Genomic DNA, 22,502 nt, shown 5'->3' with positions numbered 1-22,502 from the left:
GTCCAACAAAATAAAATAAAATGCACAACAGGTTGATCCTGATGAGAGCGCTTCTGAGCCCCCCCATGTTAGTCTTGGCACACCCTTGACAATGTGACTGAAGTGGAGGACTCTTCTTTGTAATTCACGCAGAGCTCAGAGCAGCACTGACTTATTCTAGCATAAGCACCCGCCCTGCAGACCAGGGAGTCACTTAATGAGGAGTAGGAAAAAAAAAAAAAAAAAAAAAAAAAAAAAATCAGCAGGATTTGTCCAAGTTTATGAAAGCAGAAGGAAGGACAGACCTCCTACGGGGTGGGGGGATGGCAGGAGGAAAGAAAAAAAAAAAAACAACACCACAAAAAAAAGGAAAAAGAGAAAGAAAAAAGAAAGGACAGCATGTCTGTATGGGCTCTGGGATCCTCTCCCACATACAGCTCTGAGTTCTCTGCTGACGACAGTCCTATGAGGAGGGAAGGGCACAGCAGCACGTCTCTTGTCTCTTACAGCTGGTGGAGGGTTTGCAAGAGCATGTGGCGAGCAAATGAACAGGAGTCAAGAGCACGGTTTGGTCTGTGGAAAGAGGAGAGAGAGATTTAAAATACTTAGTTTCAGAACTGCTTTGTATCTGACTGAATGAGCAAACACCATTTCAAACACACTAGGCTTGCATGCCCAGAGGTCTACATCTTTTCCCCTCGGTCATCTCTTCTGAAACCATTCCCTGACCTCTGCACAGATCACTGCTTCTCATCCAGAGCTTGCTGTGGAAAATTCTCTCTCCTTTTGCTGAGTCCGAGTCAGGAAGACAACAGCCAAGAATCAGAACATTTATTTCCACAGGTACAAAAATCAGCAGCAGATTGTTGATCTCTGCAGCCTGGTGTCTCAGTTTGGGTAGCAGGAAGTGGGTGGAAGCCCCTTTCCCTCCCAGCAATGGAATTTTTCATATAGATTCTACATTTAAGGCCCCAAAACACAGAAGACAAGCCTGCTTCTACTCAAATCTTTTCTCACCCATCTCTCTCTGTGACCCAATGGTGACTTTGGTCTCAGGGTTTAAACCTTTAGAAGAGGCCCTCCCCATCCCTGAGGTCAAGTAACACCTGACTGGCTTTGCTGGGCCACGTTACAAATAGCCCACAGAACCTGCAGACCATTGGCTGAATGCACCTTGCACAGAGATTGCAAGAGTGAGGTCTACCTCACACAGAATAACCTGCTCCTTGAAACTAGATTATGAAACTATAATCACATCAGGGTTAATCTCCCTAATATCCCCCATCACCTCCTAGTAATGTGTATTTCTGTTTTCCATTTCCAGCTGTTCTCTAAGCATCACTGCAACTTCTAGCAGTCTGTATCCATCCATTAGGGAACTTCATCCAAAGAATTTTAATCCAATGTTTTCCAGTGTTCTGAGAACAGAAATCATTAGTTTTACCTGTCTCCTACTCCCAACACAGCAAACTAACCTTAATAGCCACAAGGCCTACTCAATTTGACAAAGAAGGGGGAGCTGAAATAAAGATGGGAGTATCTAAGTAGGGGCAATCTCTGGATTGCAGAGGTCATTTGGCATAGGGCTCCACGCATGCTACAGTTTAGCAGAAGTACATTCTGGAGAAGAGCTAATTCCTGTTTACCATAGAATTGTCTAGGTTGGAAGTGACCTTTATGATCAAGTCCAATCATCAACCTAACACTGTCAAAACCACCACTAATCCATGTCCCTAAGCACCACGTCTGCCCATCTTTTAAGTACCTCCAGGAATGGCGACTCAACCACTTCCCTGGGCAGCCTGTTCCAATGCTTGACAACCCTTTCTGTGAAGAACTTTTTCCTAATACCCAATCTATATCAACCCAAGCGCCATTCAGTGCCCCTCACTGAACAGACAGGACACAACTACAACTAGCAGTTTCTCTTCAAAGTGGCTGGGTGAGGTACTTCAGTTGTCGTCTTTGGAAGACCCAGACGTGTTTGCAGCAAGCAGGCGGATTTTGTCTAGGCAGCTCCCCATTTTTGGAAACAGAGAGCCTGAACTGCCAATGTTGATCCCAGTCAAGCTCCTTCAGACCCCAGTCCTAACACCGAGCCTGCTCTAACATTAAGGAGCTTCTGTACTTGCTGTGGAGTTAAACTGCCTGTCACTCTGCACTACAGGCTGTTGAAAGAGACCAGTGATGTGATCCAATCCAATAACAAAAAGTAGCCAAAAAACCCACCCAAAACACCCACCAAAAAACCCTCACAACCCCCCCCCCCCAGCAAGTCAGAAGCAGGCAGGTGGATATCCACATACATTCAGTGTTTCCACCTAAAGAATTATGGTAAAGCACATGTGGATTCACAGCACCCTCTTGCGTCCAAAAAAAAAAAAAAAAAAAAAAGGACCAGCAGCAGCTAAGATGGATGCTGCTTACAGTCCGTATACATAATTTCATTATTATTTTTGAATAGAGAACACTACCCACATCATCACAAATTGGCACAAAAGAAAGTAGAATGACTACTCCAGAAGTAAGCCCCTTGCAGCAAAAAGCAGCAGAGCTGTAGCCTAAACAGCTGTAAGAACACTACAGCTCTAGAAGCCCAAAGGAGCTAACTGTGATCTCAAAGGAAAAATCTAGAAGATATCACAAAAATGCATACAGGTTTGCTGCAAATGAAGGACTCGTGGGCTTGACAGTGGAAGTAGATTTGTTGCAGAAACAGAGCTCTGCAGATTACTAGGTTAACCAGTTACAGGTTTGATTTAAGGTTAGGATGTGATTTTGTTCTGACTGAATTCCAAGGAAAGACAAGGGGTGTAGGTTAATTGAGAAGCTGTTTTAACTGGACTTTGTGGTTCTTGAAATGCTCGTGTTCTCTCTAGGCAACTAAAGGATTTAACAGCTGTTCTCCTTGTTCCCTTAGGGAAAGCATTTTAAGAAATACGTATATTTATAAAACGAAGGTATATTGCTTGTATATAGTGTTGACTTCACTATGCTGCCCAGGACATAAGTTTCCCTATGACAATATCACACCTTGCAACAAAAGGGATTTGCAAATCGGAGAAAGCTTCAGCTCCAAGAATTTCACAGCACCAGGGACACTCTTCAGGCTTGGCATTAGCACCCTTACATACTGAAGGCAAGCAGACAGATCTGCCTTTTACTATGAGACTCCTGGCTCTCACTCAACTTTTACAGGACCTCTGAACAATCTCTCACTTTCAGAAAGAGACCTTCCCCCCTCCTCTACTTACAGTGAAGTGCTTGCTATGGATTCAATGGAATTTTTGTTGATTAACTGATTAAGACCAGAATTTTACTCTTATTTTGTCACATACAGCATCATCCATAGATGAAAAATATTTATTGGCATTTTGCAGGCCTGGAGCCTGCAGGGAGAGGCCTATATACAAAATACAGGGAGAGGGCAACTACTGTGTTGTGAGCAAATTTGTTTAGAAAGACATGTCAAGTTGAGTTATGGGGCTACTTTAGGCACTGGAATCTGACATAAACAATTAGAAGGATCAAATGCATTGAACCAAAGTCGCCTTTTCTGTATTCCCAGCTTCAAGTGATTTAAATCCTCTGTTTGGAAGGCCAGGGCTGGTAGACACTAAGTGGTACTTGTTCTGATCAAGCTGGGCCTCTGCATAATTAGTGTCTGAGGAAGAAGACATCATTTTCTTCACCCTTTTATTTTAGGGTTGGTATTGGATCCTTATGCTGTACCTATCTATTTGATCAACAAGCAAGATCACAGGCACAGGCAGCAGTATACGAAACAGCAGAATCCAGTGATCTGTCTGGACAACTTTATATGGCAAGTCATGATAACTCTTGCTTAAACATATAGCGATTGAGTTGGAGGTATATTATTTCTTCAGTTGGTAAAGCATATGGTCATTCGCTTGTAACTGCCTAGTTCTTAGTCTGACCAAGCCAAAGAGGAGACAAACTGTTCCACCAGAAGGGCCTCTAGGTTACTATTTGCACATGTGTAAACAAGCTAGTTAGTTTTATTTTCCAAAACTGACCTTAGCATGGCTGGTTGCTGGACACATACCACTGTTATGCATCAGCTTTGACAGTTTCAGCCACATCAACGCTTGGAAAAATTCTTCTCCCCTATCACAACTGGCCCACTTCCAATCCCAATAGAGCCAAGAAGAGACTAACTACCACTATTTGACTGCATCCCCATCATCCATGTTTCATACAGGCCACAAGTATTTGATGCCTCTGCCTTTCGTTAGCAAGAGATCCTAAGTGTCTGCATATTACCTTACCCATACCATGAAAATCAGGAAGGCTTAAAGCCTCCTTCTGGAACCTGTTAAAAAGCTGCTCTCACCCTACATGGCACACAGTCCATGCTGAGCCAAAGAATCACCAATTTCCAAATGGATTTCAGACCTCTGCTGGTTTTGCTTAAAATAACAATTTTGGACTGTTTCTCCCCTTGACTGCTGAAGTTCTTGCTCTCTTGAGGAAAGGACTATTTGGGGTGTTTTTTCTAAATCACGTCAATGGTAAAGTTCACACTGATTTAATCCAGAAGAGATATGGCTTCCACTGCTATTGTATTATCTATGCTTTAAGACATTAAAGAAACTAAAGCTGGTGGTGGGGGTGATTCTACATCTATACTAGAAGTAACAACATTAAATAGAAGCAGGAAGTAGAAGCAGCTTCTTCAACAAATTCTTCCCAAATTAGTTCTCAAAAAAACACTAACCTTGTTACTGTCACAGTAGGAACAGTTTAATTTAGGAACAAATTGAGTCTTTGTGTTTTGCACTGTTTTGATCTGCTGATGTTCAGAGTGTTACACAGCATGACAATTCATACTCAGAAGGTTGATTTGGAGGGTGCAGTTAGATCCAGTGTATCCATAGTTCACTTAAGCAGTGGCTAGAAATGCAGCAGGTTTCCTCAAGCTCCAAACACCTCTTCTGTGACTGGCATTAGCAGTGTCTGCTTCAGAGGCAGTTAGTTGCAAAGCCAGTTTTCCACTATTTCTTCTTCAGGATCAGTATTTTTTTTTACTCTAAACCTTGCTTTCTGGAGTAAGCAAGATAAAAGTAGAGGCCATTAAACTCTTAACCCTTAATTTCAGAACAGGTATTTAGTGGGCTTTAATAGAACAGCTTGTACATAGCTATTAACCTTCAGTTTTGCTAGCTCCCACAGAGAAAACTGCATGAAAAGTACAATACTCACTTTGTGACAAAAGCTGAGAGAACTGGGGCCAGGGATTTCGGGAAATAATCCTGCTGGACCATATGGTTCAAGGTCATAAGAATACCATAGAGGCTGGGGACAGCTTTGATCTTCTCTTCACTCTGAGAAAAGGACAAGAAGATGAAGACAATCACTATTTTATCTAATCCACTGTAGAGGATTCAGAGGCAATGAACTTCCTGTTGAATGAAGTGCTCCCATACACCGCAGGAGAGAAAGCTGCAGGAGAGAAAGTGCAGCGTTCTTTAAGACAAAGGTAGCCAACTCCATAGCCTCCCAGCACCAACATCTGAAATAAAGCAGCATCAAGAACATTCTACTACTTATCAATTGAGTAATGGGGAAAGCGAAGCAATGAACTTGCAAATGAAACAGCCAAATCTTTTCAGAGGCCCTTTATCAAAGTGTTCTCCTTATGAATTGAAATCTGGTGCAATTCCTTAAGAATTCAGTTGCCTTAATTACATAAATTTTCTTGTATTCTTCTGTAGCTCATTTTTATACCATGTCCAGTTCTTCAGCAGGCTTCCTCCAGAACTGATGCAGTATTCCCAGAACTGGTCTCACAATTATGTACAAGATAAAGCTAATAGTCAGCCCCCTGATCACATGATGCATAAGTTATTCTTGCTCCTAACGTGATGCTAACCTACACATCCCAAGTCTTATGCTGTTTTCATTTATTTCCCCACTGCTATCCCAACTAAAGCCCTTCATTCTGTAGGCGGGATCTGGACCTGTGTTCCCAGGTGTACAACCTTGTATTTCATGGTGCTGAGAAAATCTGTTACTTGGGTGCTTCCAGCTATGCAGGACAAAAAATGATGGAAACTGCTCCCTCTCCACATGCCTAATTCGTCAACAGTCCTCTATATCAGAGGACAAACAATCACTTGGCTGATCCTCAAGGGCTGTCTGTATCCCAAGCTGAACACTACCAGAAGTAAATCCATCAGCCTAACTGAGCGCAGGCTGCTATAACATAGATTAGTGCTATTCTGTGGTTTAGAATTGTCTTAGTCCAAGTTTACATTCTCAGCTTCTAGGTCTTAGGGCAGTGAGAAACTAACTGATGTAGCACAAGTAGGCAAAAGTTCTACCTAAGTTTGCAGACAGAACCTCTCCCCAGTCATCTTACCGAAAGTAAGGCTACAGGTATTCTAATGCAGTTTGCACGTTTGCTACTGACGTTCTATCTTTTCTTGTGAGGAAGTTTATTCCCTGTAACTACATATTTGACTCTAGTATTTGGCAAATATACTCCAAAGCATGATGTTGAATGCTACTGATCTAGCATGAGTTGTTGGATATATGTTGTTAAGCCATGGGACTAATAGATGCCCTAAAGGATCACATTAACTAATAATATTGTAGCCTCCTAGACATGACTTTTTAAAGACACTATAGTCCAGCAGCAGCACTATTTCCTTACCTGACCCTCCCTACCTTTAGGGGATAACTGAGAATGCAGAGCATATTAAGCAGAAGAGGTACAAAGAGCTGACATCCCTTGCAATTTGCAATTTCTACTGGACCTGCAGACTTCCATTGTCCCTGGGCATCAGGCATGCACAGGCACCCAGCTGCTTCCATGGCAACATAATTACCCAAAACCCAGCCAGTCTGGTCTTCAACAGCCTAAACAGACCATAACTTAACTCTTTCCTGCTTCCTCACCTTAAGTAGTCCCATGTGGACCAAGAGGTTTGTGATGAATGCATCCGAATTAAATGTGGCAGAAGTGAAGGCTTTTCTCATCAAGGCATCTAAAAATAAATAAATGCATCATATTAAACAATATAGAAAGGGATGTGTTACAGATTTTAAGATCAAGATTGATCATACAGGACCTCAGGGAATATCAGCTGTTACAGGAGTTTTGGGAGGTAATATTTGCAAAGATTCAAGTTGTCCCCACAGGGACTAGGTATAACATCTGAAACACTGAGACAGATAAAACCCAGTCCTTGGGTATAAGGCTTGATACAAAGGCAAAAAAAAAAAAAAAAAACCAAACCAATGCATTTGAACATCCATGCTATGTGTATACATGCATATAAATATGACCAGATGATGTAGAGCAGCAAGAGTTAGAGCCTTAAAATTTTGAAGGCCAGCAAGAATTCACCTTTCATTCCAAACCAAAAATAATGAGATCACAATGAGAAAACTTGTTCAACTGTTTCCTGAGCTCTCTCAGGACTAATATTCTGGAAGCACAAGATATGCTAGGTTCAGAATGAATCTACTTTCACTCCACACAACAGCATGGCACAGCTTGGTACTTTGTTATCTGGGGTTTCCCGCTGCCAGGGACAAAAACAGTCCAATGGCCTGGCCCACAGGGGCCTTCCTCTGCATCGCACTGGTGTCCTTGACACTGCAGCAGGTCACACCATGAAGTGAAGAAAGGCCCAGTCACCTGTTGTTTCATGCACTGCTGTTTTCACTGGGGCGTCATCTTTGAAAACTGAGGATATCCTTAGGAGAGTTGTAACTACTTTCTCTACATCAGATGTATCTGTCTGAAAGACAAAAAAAATACAAAACTCGGGTCATTCAGCTCACTGCTCACCACCTACAGAAGATGGGTGTCTGCTAGGGCTGTGACAAGAATTACAGCCTTCAGCTGACCGACATCAGTTTTGCTTTGGCAAAAAGCAAGGCACAAGCAACACTGTGAAACAAAGTCACTCTATGTAGGAGCTCTAGTGCCAGTGTAAGCACCATCTGCTTCCATAAGGTTCCTCAGGATCACTGGGGAGAAGATGAAAATCTAGGTCTCGAGAGAAAGTTATCACCTCTAAGGATTAAATGATTCTGAAAGAGAATCAAGTACAGAAGACCACCGGTGCACCTACCTGCTGAGCTATCAGCACAGAGCATTTTGGTCCTAATCGCAGCAGCTTCTCTGGTGATGGGAAAGCAAGGAATGTGGCAACGTCCACAGGAGGAGACGGCACTGGAGTTGAATCCTGAAACAGGCAGAATCCATCTCAAGTTTACTCTCAGAAGTAAATAAATTGTTTCAGCAGCAAAGGCACATAGGACAGGTCATGGCATAGGTAAATCAGGTCAGGATTTGTTCTATTTGAAAACTATTTGAGGCTGGAATGAGCCCAGAGTTGGAATAGCCAGAATACATTAGCATGCCTGCATGGCATTGCACATACAAGATTCCCACCATCTTTTGGCCACAGGAAGACTTTTTCTACCTGTGTTCATTACAGCTGCTACTCAGCCTTTCCCTCCATGCATGTGTGCACATGCACACTTTAATAAAACATGTTTCCAAGTCATCCATTTTGTTTACTTCCTGCATGTTATCTCCCTGCCTGTTACCACAGTGCCAGCCCACACAGGAATGTGAACACCTGCGAGCACTCCCAAGTTCAAACTCACTCCAGATCTCATTTCCTCCTTTACTCTCCTTCAGCTGAGGAAACAGGAATGCATTTGGAAGTAAGCTTACCTGTGAATCAGTTATCTTCTTAGGAGTCACTGACCCCTGTTCTCCCTGTCCTCTCTCCTGCAGTTGCTGCTGCTGTTCTTCCTCCTCCTCATCATCGTCCTCTGCCTCCTCCTCTTCATCCTCCTCCTCCTCCCCTTCATCATCACTAAGGTTTGAGAGTTACATGTTACATCAATTACACACTTGTAATTCCTGTACTCTGGAACTCAAACATTTTTTCAAGAACAAAAAAAGCAGCCTTCCCTCAAGTCTTACTGCAAAAAGTATATCTCCATCTACAACAGATTAAGAAGACACTCAGGCGTCAGTGATCCAGTTGACAATAGCAAGCAAATAGCGAGGAATGCAATCAATAACTAACACTAAGATATGCCCATCAATGAAAACAAGACACAAGGCTTATCCTGCTTATGGAATCCCTTGACTGTGCTCCACACTGCACACTCAGGCCAACATCCATCTGCAATGTTACAGTTCTTATTTTAAAACAGATCAGTAAATGAAAGCGTTGATGAAAATTGTCGGAAAATTTCTGATTTAAACTCTGGTACCCTGTGTACCTCAAAGATCCCAGCACAGCTGCCATATTGAAGCCTTCAAGAATCTCCTGGAGTTGCTCACATCCCTCTTCTCCTAGACAGTTACCTAGGTTGATAGAAGGAAGAGATTAGACTTAACAGGTGCACACAAGTTTGTTCTGGAGGATTCAGATGTATATTCTTGTCTATGTCTTATTTCTGAAATTGAACAGTTATCAGTCATTTCTACACAACACCTCAGAGGCAGCAATGTGGATTTCAGTAATCAGAATCAGACAGTTGCTAAATAATTTCAGCAGCATTACACAATGTTTGGAAACAAACAACCCCCTAATTTTTCCAAGTGTCTTAAAGAGACTTCCTACTAGTTCTATAAACAGCTCTCGCTCTCAGCAATTCTAAAACAAGGACACACAGCACGCTACCACTGAAATGCAGTGACCCAAGGTAGGAACAGCAAAAGCCAACAGTGGCCAAAGTTCCCCCACTCCTCTGCAGAGACAGGCACAGAGGTTTTTCTTTGCAAGCATGAAATATCTGAGATCACAATGAATAATGAAAAAAGTTTTACTGAAAACAGGTATAGGTATCAGTTTAAACTTTCCATCTTAAGAGATGCACCAAAACTGCTTAACTTTAACAATTAACTGAATTCATGGCTTAAGAAAACTTTCAGGCTCTAACTGCTTCCTGTCCCATGGTCATCCGAGTTCAGCTACTCTCAGAGTACCATTTTTAAAATGCTGACAATTGCAAGACTAGAATATGTGATACTGTCAACATTCTTCCTAGTGGTTTCTAGCTGGGATCAGACTAGACATGTTTTGATCTAGCAAACTTACATACCATTGAGATCCAACTTCTCCAACTCGGCCTTATCTTCAATAGCTTCCGCAACAGTCAGAGCTGCATCTCGTTTGATCTCACAGAAGGATAAATTCAGTTCCTAAGAAGCAAGAGAACATTTGTTTGTAGAATTCCTATTAACATCTATCATCCCCATAAGCTTCCTGGGCTCACAAGTGTTCTGGAAAGACTCTCATTTGAAGAGGCTCTTAACTAAAAAAAGTATTTTTAATTGGAAATAAAACCTGACACATACTCCTACTTCATATACCCAAAAGGGGCATTTTGAAACATACTACTGTTGAGAGCAGCACTACTGAAGGTAACCAATTTACTAAAATAGCCACAGAGACCACAATGTTCTGACTGCTCATCTAAAAGGTATCAGGCATTTCAGCCCTTAGTAATCAGCTGCCTGGAGATCTTCACTTATTCAAGGGTGACAAGAGCATTCCAGAGTTCACACACCAGTAAGTCTTACTGAAGAAGGGTAGCTGCTATACTAAATGGACTGTACATTTGCTTTTAAACATTTAGGTTGCGAGTTAAGCCCTTCAAAAGACAAGCTACAAGTGGTATTACCCCTGATAAACACAGCCAGCAGAGAAACGGTGTGAACAGACTAGTAAAAGTAAAGTTATTCAACAGCCAGGCACCATCCCCCACCGTTCCATGTTGTGCTCAATCAACCCTTTCCTGAGAAGAGATTTAATATTAACAGCAAAAGGGAAGCAGTCCTTGAACAGAATGAATCAGCTACGATTGCTTCGTGCTACCTTCCCTTAACCACTTCTGCTCTAGAAAAAAGGATTTAACTTCCAGCTGTTCATCTCAATACTCCCATCAGAACCCTTACTTAAGTTTTCCTGGGAGATTCAGACAGAAGTTCCAGTAGAACCAGCAGAAGCCTGAGCAAGGGATCTCACACCACAAAGCACCTACTTCTTTCTGTACCAGGTTCATATACGTAAATAAGTATTACTGCTTGGCTGATTTTTTGTCTTTTGACTGTAAGCTTGCAAGGTTAGGAATTATGTGTTCAGCATCTGTCCTGGCACAGTTGTGACCCATGGCAGGTGTTTCTAGAGATCGTAGTTTACTTACATTACTGACTGGACTTAGGCCTGTTTAGAATGCTGTCAAATACAAGTCCTGTGCAAATACTGATGTAGGAGGCTGCGGTATTGCCAAAAACCTAAAAATATTTGGACCTTTGATACATACAGTTAATGCTTTTTCTTTGTTAGGGTATGAACTCTGAAATGCTGAAGAGATTACAAGCCGTTCATGAAGAACATCTCAGTCCCTGCTCATGACCCTCAGAGGTTCTAAAAGCAAGTACTTCCATTATCAGATTTCTTGAATAGCACCTGCTGACCTAAACCAACGGCTTCAAAAACATCAAGTGGAGACTAAATAGATCACTGGTACATCCCCACGTAGAATACAACTAGCTGGATGTGGCAATGCCACTGATCTACAATACAGCTTATTGTTTTCCAGTTGTGAGTGCAGAGCTTGCATTGAAGTGAATCCCATTTTAAAATAATCAGTAGTGGTAGGAGAATGGACAGAAAACCAGGAATAGGACACAAAGGATTTTCAAAAGAGATTCAAAGCTGAACAGCAAGACGACAATACCTTTAATTTATGAAGCCCTTTAACAGCATCAGCAATAGCAACAGCACCCTTTGAACGCACCAAGCAGTCTCCAAAATTGATCACTTCAATCTGCCGAAGCGTCTTTAGAGTCTGCAAGACAGTAAAAATTTGAAAGTACAAACATGCAAGTAAATGAGTGTCCTATCAATCCTGGAAGGTCATCTTTCCTGCCACAGTGTGGCATGTGGCTCCACCAACCCCGAGATGCTAATGCTAACTATATTTGAGAAGACCAGTAGACAGAAGACAAACCCAAAGCAACTGCTTAGAACAACTCACCTCTGCCATGGCGACTGCTCCTTTCCCTGTGAAGGTGTTGTCATTCAAGTTTACAACCTTAAGCAGTGGGTTGATAGCAAAGGCCTGGGCCAGTGCCCTGATGCCAGGATGGTTAATTCCATTCTGTGGCATGTGGACCTCTTCTAGGGTCCCAATGATCTGGGAAAGGATGCAGATGAACAAAAGCTGCTAGGAGACATACTTCAACTGAAGAGTATAGTGCTCTACTCTTTAGGATTTGCTTAAAATTGTTTTTCTCCAACTCAAAACTCCATTAGCTCTTCTACTTAGAACTATTTACCAGCAATCACATCACAAATCTAAGTGAAGTTGCAAGATCATGGCAAGCGTCAAATTTATATAAAGTCCCCTATTGTAAGAGTCACAGGTAGCATCTTCCTAGTGTATCTGCTCTAGGATACCTTAAAACAAGACTTCACCTGTGGTTCAACAACCCTGAAACAGACCAAGCAACATCACTGGATACAATATGTTAATTAAGATCTACATTTTTGCCCTGACTGCAGAAGCAAACTCATATGAAAATTAATATGAACACTGTTTATGGACTAAACAGCACATCACAAAAACACAGCAATGAATCCCATTTTGGTAGTGCCATTCAGTCTGAATTCCTCATAAATCACTTTGTTATGTGCCTCTCAAGTATTTAAGAAGTCTTATTTTTACCACAATTGCCAATCAGTGAAAAATCACATCCAGACAGGTCTTTACAAAAAACAAACAGCCCATAACCTGCAATATCATTGTCAATATACCTGAAAATATGCACTATAACTCAGAAGTTGCCTTTAGCAGCAGTGGAGGAAGGAAAAGGAAAGTAGGTGGCCCCAACCACAGTGAATTCTCTTCCTCCAGCAAAAGTGAAAGTTGGCCAGTGACAGCTAGAGAAAGCTAGGCACCATTTAGAGCCCTCACAGGATAATCCTAACGAAAACACTTGGTTCCTTCTGCCAGACGATTGAACAACTAGGCAAAGAAGCACTCAAGAGGTCAGCTGGTGCACCCACCCCAGTGCCAGACAACATCCATTAGCACAGAGGGAGGAGAAGGAATAAGCCTACTATTAATCTACTCAAGAAATTCCTGTTTCTCCCTCTAGAACTACTTTACACAGCCACTAGTTATGTGTTTGGAAACTTATTTCACATAAACTCCAGTCATCAATTCTAATTGCACTTGAAGACTCCAGTTTCAGCAGGAAACATCGCCACTTTAGTGAACCAACAATCACCCACTGCCTCCAAGCTGAGGCAAGCTCTGCATACATTATCTTTAACATTAGCATTTAAGCACACCTTGCTCCAATTTGCTGTCAAGCAGCTCTGCTTTGGTACTTACCCCAAAGGCTTCAGCCAAGGCAGAGGCACCATCATTCTCCAGACGATTTCTGCCAGCCACAAATATTTTCAAAGCAAGAGGCTTGCCCTGGGCACTTGATTTCCTGTGACACTCTTTCAGAGCAGCCGCCAATATCTAGAGATAAAACAAGCAGTTTATACTATCTCAGCATCTCGTTCTGAAGGAATCCAAATGTGTTTTGTATATCCAGCTTTCAAGAAATACTTTGGTCAATGCTGAAATGCACCTGCTTCCACAGTAGGGTAAAACTGTCTAACTACAACACTTGCACACTACAGTCTTAGACAAGAAGTTACAATTTTTCAACACTAGAACACATTGACCCCATTAAGAACATTCGATTCTTAAACAGGCGAAGATAGAGGGTCTTAGTAATAACAGTTAGTCCTGGTTTTCTGCTTCATACAACAGGCATCCTTCAGCGCTAGGCTCGGTAATACTGTTCTCTCAAAAACAAGGCTACAAACTCTCTTGATGTGGAACCTAATGTTTAGGATAGAACTGTTTTCCTATCCTGGAAACCAGATAAGCTTTTCATATTTCAGAAATTTATCCATGAAAAGATGTACAGGGAAGGGATCTTGAGACTGGAGAAACAGATCAACAAGAATCTCATTAAGTTTAAAGGGAAATGCAAAGTCCTGCAAATGGGGAGAAATAACCCCATGTACCAGCAAAAGCTAGGGGTCACATGAGGGCAAAATAGCTTGGCAGAGAAGAACCTGGGGGTCCTAGTGGGTGACTATGAGCTAGCAATATGTGCCTGCAGGAAAGTCTACTGGTCCGCCTTGAGAAAAGCACTGTCAGCAGGTCAAGGGAAGCAATCCTTCTCCTCTACTCAGCCCTGTGAAGTGCATCTGAGTACTATGGCCAGTTCCAGGCTCCTGCATGGACATACTGGGGTGAGTCCAGCAAATGGTCTCAAGGATGATTAAGGAATTGGAGAATTTTACATATTGAAAGAGTGCTGAGAGCTGGGATTATTAAGGCTGGAGTAGAAAGGGCTCTGGGGGAGACCTTATCCATGCGTAAGAACAGCCAGAATAACAGGATGGGGGGAGAAGGTGGTGTAAAGAAGGCAGAGCCAGACACAAATGCACACAAACTGAGGCAGACAAAATTCCATTTAAACACAAAACCCCCTTTTTTACTGTGAGGGTTGTTAAACACGGGGATAGACTATCCACAGAGCCTGTGAAGTCTCCATCCTTTGAGATATTCAAAACCTGACTAGACCCAGCCCTGAGCAACCTGGTCTAGTTCCCTTGAGCAGGGGAATTGAACTAGACAATCACCAAAGATCCCTTCCAACCTCAACCATTCTGTGATTCTGTGTAGGCCAGTCTGAAGCCAAGTCCTGACTCTGACCTCATTCCCAAAAAGGAGACGACCCTTACCTTGCCACCACCAATACCCATGCCACAGTTATTGAGCTTGAGTTCCTGGAGGGTGTAGCATGCAGGGCTCTTCAGCAGCATCTCAAAGCCACGCACACCGTCTGGCCCAAAGGCATTGTCACTCAGGTCCAGCTCCACCAGCTGGGCTCCAGCAGTGATGAGTGCATCTCCCAAAGAAATCTGTAAGGAAACAGATGGCAGTGGGTGGGAGGGAGGGAGTGGATTGACTTTTAGTGACAGCATCGCTGCAGTGGCTAGGTATGACAGTGATGCTGCAAAAAAATTCCACTCTGAAGAATTTCAATAAAACTTTACAGCTAAAGCCAGAGAAGAAGCTGTGCAAATTAAGCTAAAGACAACCATAAGGTAATTACCAAGTTATCCCATCCCTTTAGGTCAAATACACATTTATACACATTTTTCAAAGTGAGTTTCCCTCTCTACACTGCTAAAAAATATTGTTTTCATTCTGTTGAGTTTATCATGTTCTTGCTTCACAGGACTCAAGGGGGTGGGCAGCTCTGTAATGCTTTTCAAAGAGATGGCCATATGCTTTTACTTCGAAAGCTTAGTTTCCATTCTGTCTATTGGATCATGAGGATATTTTCCCCAGTGACAAGCTTCTTCACTAGCATGGACTTGCATTCAGACTTTTATCAACTCTTCTCCACCTCATACGGGAGCAACAAAGAAGAATCACTCACCTATTCCGAGACACTCACTGTTAACAGCATAGAGAAAGATCAGCTCTATGCTAAAAAACATACTCCCACAAAGAGTATGGCAGGTGAGAAAAGAAGTTATATTAGTCAGAAGTCTCAGACCTAGTTTTTACTTACCAAAGCAGGAGGGATCTCAGACCTTAGTCTCCCTGTGAACATGTCACTCCAATGACACCTCTAAAATAAGAAACATACAGATAGAAACCATTAAAAATATTTAGAACACCACAGTTGTACAGAGGTTTACACATACAAGCTGCATTACATCACTGGGGACAGCTTAATACTGTCTGCCTTCCCTTGGGCTTCTCATTTCATTGTATTGAAGAGCTATGAGAACTAACATTACAATTACTTCACCTTCAAGGACATAAAGCCACTGAAATGCATACTGTAAATAACACTATACAAGAATTCTTGCTTGCATTCAAGCTGGAATTCTTTTCTGCTGAGAAAATTACCACAGGAAAAAGCAGCAGGAAACTGAAGGATACATTAGGAATGCAGATCTTACTAAGGTATGGCACTCAACAACCTGGAATTGCTTGAAAAGCCACACTTGGGTGATTAATGTGAATCAACGTTTCATACTCCTCTCCTGCAAAGCACAGTGCCTCTAGCAGCACAGCATCCTCCTAACATTAAACTAGAACAGTAGTTGGGAAACATAGCTTAGACACGGAAAAACCTCCTGGTGCATATCCCTCCATTATTTCTTCCCTATTCAGGCATTCTCTGAAGACTCATTCTTCAGAAGATCTGATCATTCTCCAGAAGATACAACCCAGCTTTTCCATGAGAACTTAAGTTCTGTTGCCACAATGCTTTGTTTACAGATGCTTCCTCTGCAGAGAGGCTCTTCCTTGCATAGCTTCCCAGCTTTAGTAAGCCTTCTGAACAGGAACAGTCAAAGATGCAGAAAACATTCCCACTATCCCAAAATCCCCAAGTTCTGCCATATTTCCATATGGTTGTTCTTCCTACTGGAAGAACCACCAAGCAAGCTTTGGGGCTAACTCAAGGCAGGCTGCTGCAGGAAGAGAGTAGATAGACCTTCAATATTTCTACATTACTTCTTTCCCTTCACCACCACCCACTTGAGGATCTCACCTTGAGCTCCGATTTCTTTTCCAAGGCTTTAGCGATGACCTTTGCTGCCTCTACACCCACTGTGTTGCCTTCCAGGCGCAATGCTTCCAGGCCATCAAATTCCTCAATTTGCTTGATCACTTCTTCAGCTGCAAATAAGCAGACAGTCTAGTTGGCCTTTTACCTAGCATCTTAGGTACCACAGTAACACTCTGATGCAGCAATACTTGCTCAACTCTACCCTTAGCAAAAACAGCTGAACAACATTACCTGAAACAATCCTGAAACAGCAATGGGAACAGAGCTAAAGCATCAGGTCACTAAAAAGAACGTTCTCCATTCCCTGCCCTGCCTTTTCATAATTTATTTCTAATTCCGTTCTCTGATAGCTATTCTCCTATTTGCAAACGCAAGTTTCTTTTCTTCCTAAGAAAGATTCCTCTGCCATTCAGCACATGGTTTAGGAGCTAGAGTGCATGTGCTTACAAAGATGCAAGGACTAAGCTAAAAGTTGATGGGAATTGGTTCCACATCAACAGAAGTTCCTACTGACTGGTGAAAGTAGATGCCTGTTTAGCAAACACGTTAGGGTGGAACAATTTAACTCTAGAGTAATCCTCTGCAAGACACAGGAGCAGGCTGTAGGCTCTCTCCTGTCAATGGGCGCTGGTTATCATCCCCAACCTCCAAAGCCTTTACCCATAGTTCAATGACTTCACACTACACAACAGCATATAAAAAAGCATCACCTTTGGAATCAGTAAAAAAAGATATGCACTATAGCAAACAACCTCTCTGAAGAACATGCTGTTTCTTGATGTGGCAGAAATGTTGATCTAAGAATATGTATATATTCTCCATGTATTTACTACATTAGTAGCTGCTGCAAGACATTTTCAATTGGGAAACACACATACACCAGCAAGAGAGATATTCCAGAAAAAAGACCCAACACGAATCTAACAAATTGGTCAGAATTTGGGAAGAAACTGGACTACTGCAGCAGACTAACATATCAGCCTATTCCTCTGTGCAGGTCTGCCTGTCCCAAGAGCTGTCATCCACTTGCTGACTGTTTTTAAAAGGAGCACTGACTTCTAATGCACAGCGACTGTCAAAAGCACTTGGAGAGAACACTAAGAAAACAGGAATTACACACCAGGGAGCCAAACGCCAATTCTGCCAGCTGTAGCACTGCCAGGGCACCAGGTCAAAGCAGGGTACAAGAAGGGAAGGAAAGGCCTTGATCAGAAGCAGCTGTAGCTGATGACCCTTGCATCACAGCTAATACTATGACAACTTGTCCATGCAGGATTAGCAGGAGGTTTACCACAAGACTTTGGAACTTCAAGGAGACACTTCCCAAATACAAGGGTATTTTCCTCTTACCATCTTCAGCCGTATTGAGTTTAAGGCTCTGGCCTTTGAAGCTCAATTGTCCGCCACCAACTTTGGTCTTGGCAAGTGACTCCGCAAGCTTAGTGATATCTTCTGATGCCATTTTTCTGCTTTTCCAAATGTTAACAGCTGTCAATTAAAAGAAATTGTCAACATAAAAAAAGCAAACCACAATAATAATCTGTATGAATAATCATCTTTATTTTAACACTAATATGTTTGTTGTTCCTGAGATATCTAATTAAGTTTTCAGTGCCATCAGTGTTTTCCCCATAGCTCACTCGCGACAGCTAGACTAGATTAATATTCCAAAGTCAGCCAGTCAGATGGTGTTGATTCTTCCAATACTGATGAGACTTGAGTTTTGATTGAGTTGTTACACTTCATAAATAACCAGTAGCTAAAAACTATGGATTAAGGCCACATTAAGACATTACTCTTTGCACAATATTTTTACAATTAAAATGTAACATTCCTGTCTCCCCAAACCCCATCCTTTAATTACACATGCTGCACATTTCCTCTGTTCTCCAAAGCAAGCTAGAATGAACACAACTGTTTTTCCTTTTCAGTGATATCCCAGAAGTGCCCTTGTCAGCACAGTTCTAGAACCACCGAGTTGCTGAAAACAGCATGTGTGTTGCATACAAACTCCATTATGCAGGTTCTCTTTCCTTTAGGATGTCCCACACGGATTTGCCACACACATTAAACAGGATGATCTTACACTGATGATGGATTAGTGAACATTTTGCCTTAAGGCACAAGTTTAAAGCCAACCATGCCTAGTAGCATCAGCATACCATTATTTAATGAATATCAACCACTGCATGAAGTAACTGGCCTCCATTCATTCAGCAGGATAAATAGTGCGTGTTTCTTATCCCAGCACCTCCGCTGGGATAAAAGACTACACACAACTAGTGCTTGGAAGCAACATACTTATAAAACAGACTTCAGGTGTCAGAAGGGATGACGGTTCATTCCTACAACAGAAAATTCGTTCTCTTCCATTCTTGTCTGACTTAAAAGTGCACTTTTGCAACATTTTGAGCTCAACAGAGCTGGTTTTAAAACATCCCCTAAACGAACATTGTATATACATACTTTCCTCCTGATACAGAGCCGTGAAGCCTTCAGCTTCAGTACAGCTTCTCGTCAGCTTTCATTAACTTTAGTATTGCTTTTACACACGGGGTGGGGTAGGGACACAGACGAACACACAGAACACAATTCCAAGGCTGATCAATATCTCAAGCACACTTGAGAGCACCTGTCCTCTCAAGTAGGTGCTGCCAGTAGAGAGATGCTCACATAACTTACTCCACTCCTACCAGGCCACACAGACACCAAACTGATGGACATTCCCAACCTGTGCCAATCCAACACTGAGAAGGAAGAAAAAGAAGACATCCTCCAACCCGTGAAGGCTTTACCAGACAGGAACAAAAGTTAGGATCCATAGTAGTCAGTCTCTTTACCTAGTTCAGTTATTAACTTTACTTTTAAATACCTCATTACCCTATTGTTTAAAAAACGAGTTCTGTTCTACTATGATGATGCCCTTCTACACTCTACTGAAGTACTCACTCCCTTTGCTTCTCTTTCCCTTAAATCCCCTTTCACTTTCTTCACCTAGCACACAGGCTACTTCTCAATTTCAACATAAGACTCCATCATCACATCCTGAAGCATGCTTTATTGCAAACATGCCAGCCACACCCAATTGTCAACCTACCAGAGGTCTCTTTGCTGCTAGTTCTTCTGCAGGGAAAGCTTAAAAAAATAAATAAATAAAAAATTAAGAGTTAGTATGTGTGACAAATACAAACAAGAACTGGAAATGCCCGAGGAGGGGTTTCCTCGTCACTTAAAGACTGTGTGAAGCGGTACGCTTCCCCATGGCCAAAAAAGTTAGTCCAGCCGAATGCTTATGTATAACAGTTTGTCCACGCCAACGAGACAACGAGGCAGGGTACCTGCTGAGCTGTCCCGGGGAGGGCCTGCTCGGCTCTCCCGGCCACGGAGGGCCCAGCACCCGGCTCCCGGGAGCGCTGGGTGACAGCCCAAGGTTACCCTCCTCCAGCCGGCCCCCGGCAGCCTCCCGGCGTCGCTTGCCCCCGCTGACGGTTCCTCTCTTCCCCCGGGGAAGCTGCCGAGCGCCGGCCGCGCCGCCACCTGCTCTCCACGGCGGCCGCCGTGACACCCTCCCCACCCCCCCACACACATAACGGGCCCTCGCTGCCGCCCCCTTCCCGCCCCGCGCACGGGCGGCCCCGGTGGCCGGGCACGCGTGACCCGCACCCACGAGGGGGTTACCCTCTCCTCCGCGTGGGAGCGCCGCGATGCGTTACCTTCCCCTCCCTCCCGCGCGAGGAGCCGGGGCGGCGGCGGCGGGGTGTGGGTGTGTGTGCGTGCGTGTGTGTGTTAGTCTGCGGGATCGCCTCGCCTCACCTCACGCACCTTCCCCGCCACCAACGGCTGCCGCCCCGCCTCCCCCCACCTCACCTCCGTGCCGCCGCCGGCTACCGGGAGAGGCGATCGAGTGGCGCCGGCCCAAGCCCTCACGCCGCCGCCGCCGCCGCTGCTGGGGGACGATGGGGGAGGGGCAGGCGGGGGAGGCGGAGGATTTGAAAGCCGGCAGTTTTGCTCTCCCCTCCGGGATTGGCTGCGCGGCGTGACGTCACAGGGACGCCCCCCCCCACTCTCTTTCCCCCCGCCCTTCCTCCCGTTCCGGCCCGCGCCGAGTGCTGACGGCAGGCGTGCCGCAGCCGGTGACGTGGGCGGAGCTACGGGAGCCCACGCGGAGGCCGCGGGGCACGCCGGGACTTGTAGTACTGCGGGGGGGCGCGAAGTACCCGGCATGCCTCGCGCGGAGTCACCCTGGGGGGAGGCGGCCTGGGCCCGGGTCGGGGCCTCTCCCACCCGTGTCCCGTGGTGCGAGTGGGGCTGTGTTACGCGGCCCCCCGGCCCTGCCGACGGCCACCTCCGGTCCTGCCTCCCCGGAGCGCGGGCCCCGGGGCGCGGCAGCGGTGCCAGAGGTTTTTGGGGGCTGGGTGGTGTGTGGCCCGAGCCCCTCTCAGAACGGGCTTGCAGAGAAGATGTTGGCGGAGGAGCTCTGAGTGGTTCTGCACACCCACAGATGGGACACGAGTGCCTTTTTCTTTGAACCTGCATTTTTAACAGCATCTGTGCAGATCTTGTCTTTGTACTTAAATGTGTTATTGTCAAACCTTACTGCTAAGGAGAACATTCTGTCCAGGAGTGTGCAGTCATTCCTGCGTAAGGATGCAAAAAGCATTGGTTTGCTTAACGGCTTAGTGCATACGTTGTGTGTGACATTTTCCTCTTGAGTATAAAAATAAAAGTACATCTGATGGGCACATGGGTTGGGGCAATCCCAAGCACAAATACAGGCTGGGTGGAGAACGGATTGAGAGCAGCCCTGAGAAGAAGGGCTTGAGGGTGTTGGTTGATGAGAAGCTCAACATGAGCTGGCAATGTGCACTTGCAGCCCAGAAAGCCAACCGCATCCTGGGCTGCATCAGAAGAAGCGTGGCCAGCAGGTTGAGGGAGGTGATTCTGCCCTTCTGCTCTCATGAGATCCCCCCCTGGAGTACCGCATCCAGCTCTGGAGCCCCGAACATAAGAAAGACATGGACCTGTTGAGGCAGGTTCAGAGGAGTGCCACAAGAATAATCAGAGGGCTGGAGCATCTCTCCTATGAGGACAGGCTGAGAGAGTTGGGGTTGTTCAGCCTGGAGAAGAGAAGGCTCCAGGGAGACCTTGTAACAGCCTTCCAGTATCTGAAGGGGGCCCACAGGAAAGATGGGGAGGGAGTGGTTTTAAACTGGAAGAGGGTAGATTTAGATTAGATATTGGGAAGAAATTCTTTACTGTGAGGGTGGCGAGACACTGGAACAGGTTTCCCAGAGAAGTTGTGGATGCCTCATCCCTGGAAGTGTTCAAGGCCAGGCTGGATGGGCCTTGAGCAACCCAGTCTAGTGGAAGGTATCCCTGCCCATGGCAGTGGGGTTGGAACTAGATGATCCTTAAGGACCCTTCCAATTCTAGTAATTCTAGGATTCTAAGACAAGGTGAGCTGTGCATAAACTGCTTGCTACTGCAGTGTGTTTGCACAAGTCCTCTTAACCCAATCCCTTCTCTCCGAGTGGCAACTTACAGGCACTGACATAGATGGCAGCTGCAGATACCGGGTGAGATCAGAATTGAAGTGGGTAATGGGCTGGGTTTATTCTGCCATTTTGTCCCAAAACAGTATAAGAGGCATTTCTCATTCTCTCACAATTCTCCCAAGTGTTGTTTTAAGAAACAATACCAATTGCTTATATGGACCCAAGAAAAGAGTGTCAGTAGTTGGCAATGCTGGGTGACCTGGGAGACTGTGCTGAGGTTGAAGGGCATGGTAGACCTTCTTCATTCTGGGGAAATAAAAAAAAAAAAAAGTTTCTTTATGGAGCATGTCAGCTGA

General features: G+C 44.2%; 1 protein-coding gene across 1 annotated transcript; it reads right to left on the bottom strand.

The window, feature by feature from the left end:
• Nucleotides 1–191: 191 nt before the first annotated feature.
• Nucleotides 192–20,579, bottom strand: RANGAP1 (Ran GTPase activating protein 1). The gene is made up of 17 exons (XM_082479907.1): nucleotides 20,519–20,579; nucleotides 19,749–19,786; nucleotides 18,002–18,139; nucleotides 16,634–16,761; nucleotides 15,641–15,700; nucleotides 14,802–14,981; nucleotides 13,384–13,518; nucleotides 12,022–12,180; nucleotides 11,722–11,832; nucleotides 10,081–10,180; nucleotides 9,256–9,340; nucleotides 8,696–8,840; nucleotides 8,085–8,198; nucleotides 7,646–7,748; nucleotides 6,901–6,989; nucleotides 5,203–5,324; nucleotides 192–552 (listed from the first exon to the last, which is right to left on the bottom strand). Exons 3-17 carry the CDS (start codon nucleotides 18,111–18,113, stop codon nucleotides 483–485), a joined length of 1,713 nt encoding a protein of 570 aa, XP_082336033.1. The 5' UTR covers nucleotides 18,114–18,139; nucleotides 19,749–19,786; nucleotides 20,519–20,579; the 3' UTR covers nucleotides 192–482.
• Nucleotides 20,580–22,502: the final 1,923 nt, after the last annotated feature.

The sequence above is a fragment of the Vanellus vanellus genome, assembly GCF_965231255.1.
Source record: "Vanellus vanellus genome assembly, chromosome: 1".
Taxonomy (NCBI): domain Eukaryota; kingdom Metazoa; phylum Chordata; class Aves; order Charadriiformes; family Charadriidae; genus Vanellus; species Vanellus vanellus.
This window is presented reverse-complemented; position numbering and strand designations above follow the sequence as displayed.